A 632-nucleotide genomic window follows, 5' to 3' on the forward strand; every position below is an offset into this window, starting at 1 on the left:
TTCACAATTTCAAACGTCTCAGAAAGAAGAAACCCTTGATCATTTGACATTATCAAAATCATGAGTACAAACGCCATATGTGAAGTTAGAAATTTCGCCTTGATGGCTCCATAATTAGGCAGTACTGCAGAAAATACTCCTAAATTTCTACAAGTAATATATAGATAAAATAGATTCATATATATCCAGTGGTGAGAAATGAATAACTGAATGATTATTATCTGTAAGACTTTAGAACAGCGCCACAGAAACAACAGACAATAGCTTTCCAAGATTTCCAGTAAAAGGGAACATAACAAAATCTGGTAGCAGTGCGCATATCAGCAACTTGAGCACCATGCCCACAACGTGAACACGACCCTGCTACTGGCTTACTCTGCCTCATCATCCTCTTCTGATCAACCAAAAAGCAAAAACAAACCATATCTATCGATTGCTATATATATATGTACCAACCTTCTCAAACTAGAAAACAGAATTTAGTCACTTTTTCACCAAGTACTGTTCTTCGAATGCCTAGAAAGAATGTTATGTGGGCTATTTATATAGTGCTACACTGCTACTAATTAGTAATGTATACATGGCACTTGACTACTTTGAGATTGAGCTATTTATCGAGGGGCCACGTAATC

At 36.4% G+C, this 632-nt stretch overlaps 1 protein-coding gene across 1 annotated transcript; it reads right to left on the bottom strand.

The window, feature by feature from the left end:
* LOC132036845 (uncharacterized) lies at positions 1 to 632 on the bottom strand. The gene has a single exon (XM_059427243.1). It carries the CDS (start codon positions 422 to 424, stop codon positions 218 to 220), a length of 207 nt encoding a protein of 68 aa, XP_059283226.1. The 5' UTR covers positions 425 to 632; the 3' UTR covers positions 1 to 217.

Source organism: Lycium ferocissimum, chromosome 11, assembly GCF_029784015.1.
Source record: "Lycium ferocissimum isolate CSIRO_LF1 chromosome 11, AGI_CSIRO_Lferr_CH_V1, whole genome shotgun sequence".
NCBI lineage: Eukaryota > Viridiplantae > Streptophyta > Magnoliopsida > Solanales > Solanaceae > Lycium > Lycium ferocissimum.

Bases quoted from the DNA above. Each gene is read 5' to 3' on its own strand.
- LOC132036845 (XM_059427243.1), bottom strand. From the start codon at position 424: ATGGTTTGTTTTTGCTTTTTGGTTGATCAGAAGAGGATGATGAGGCAG.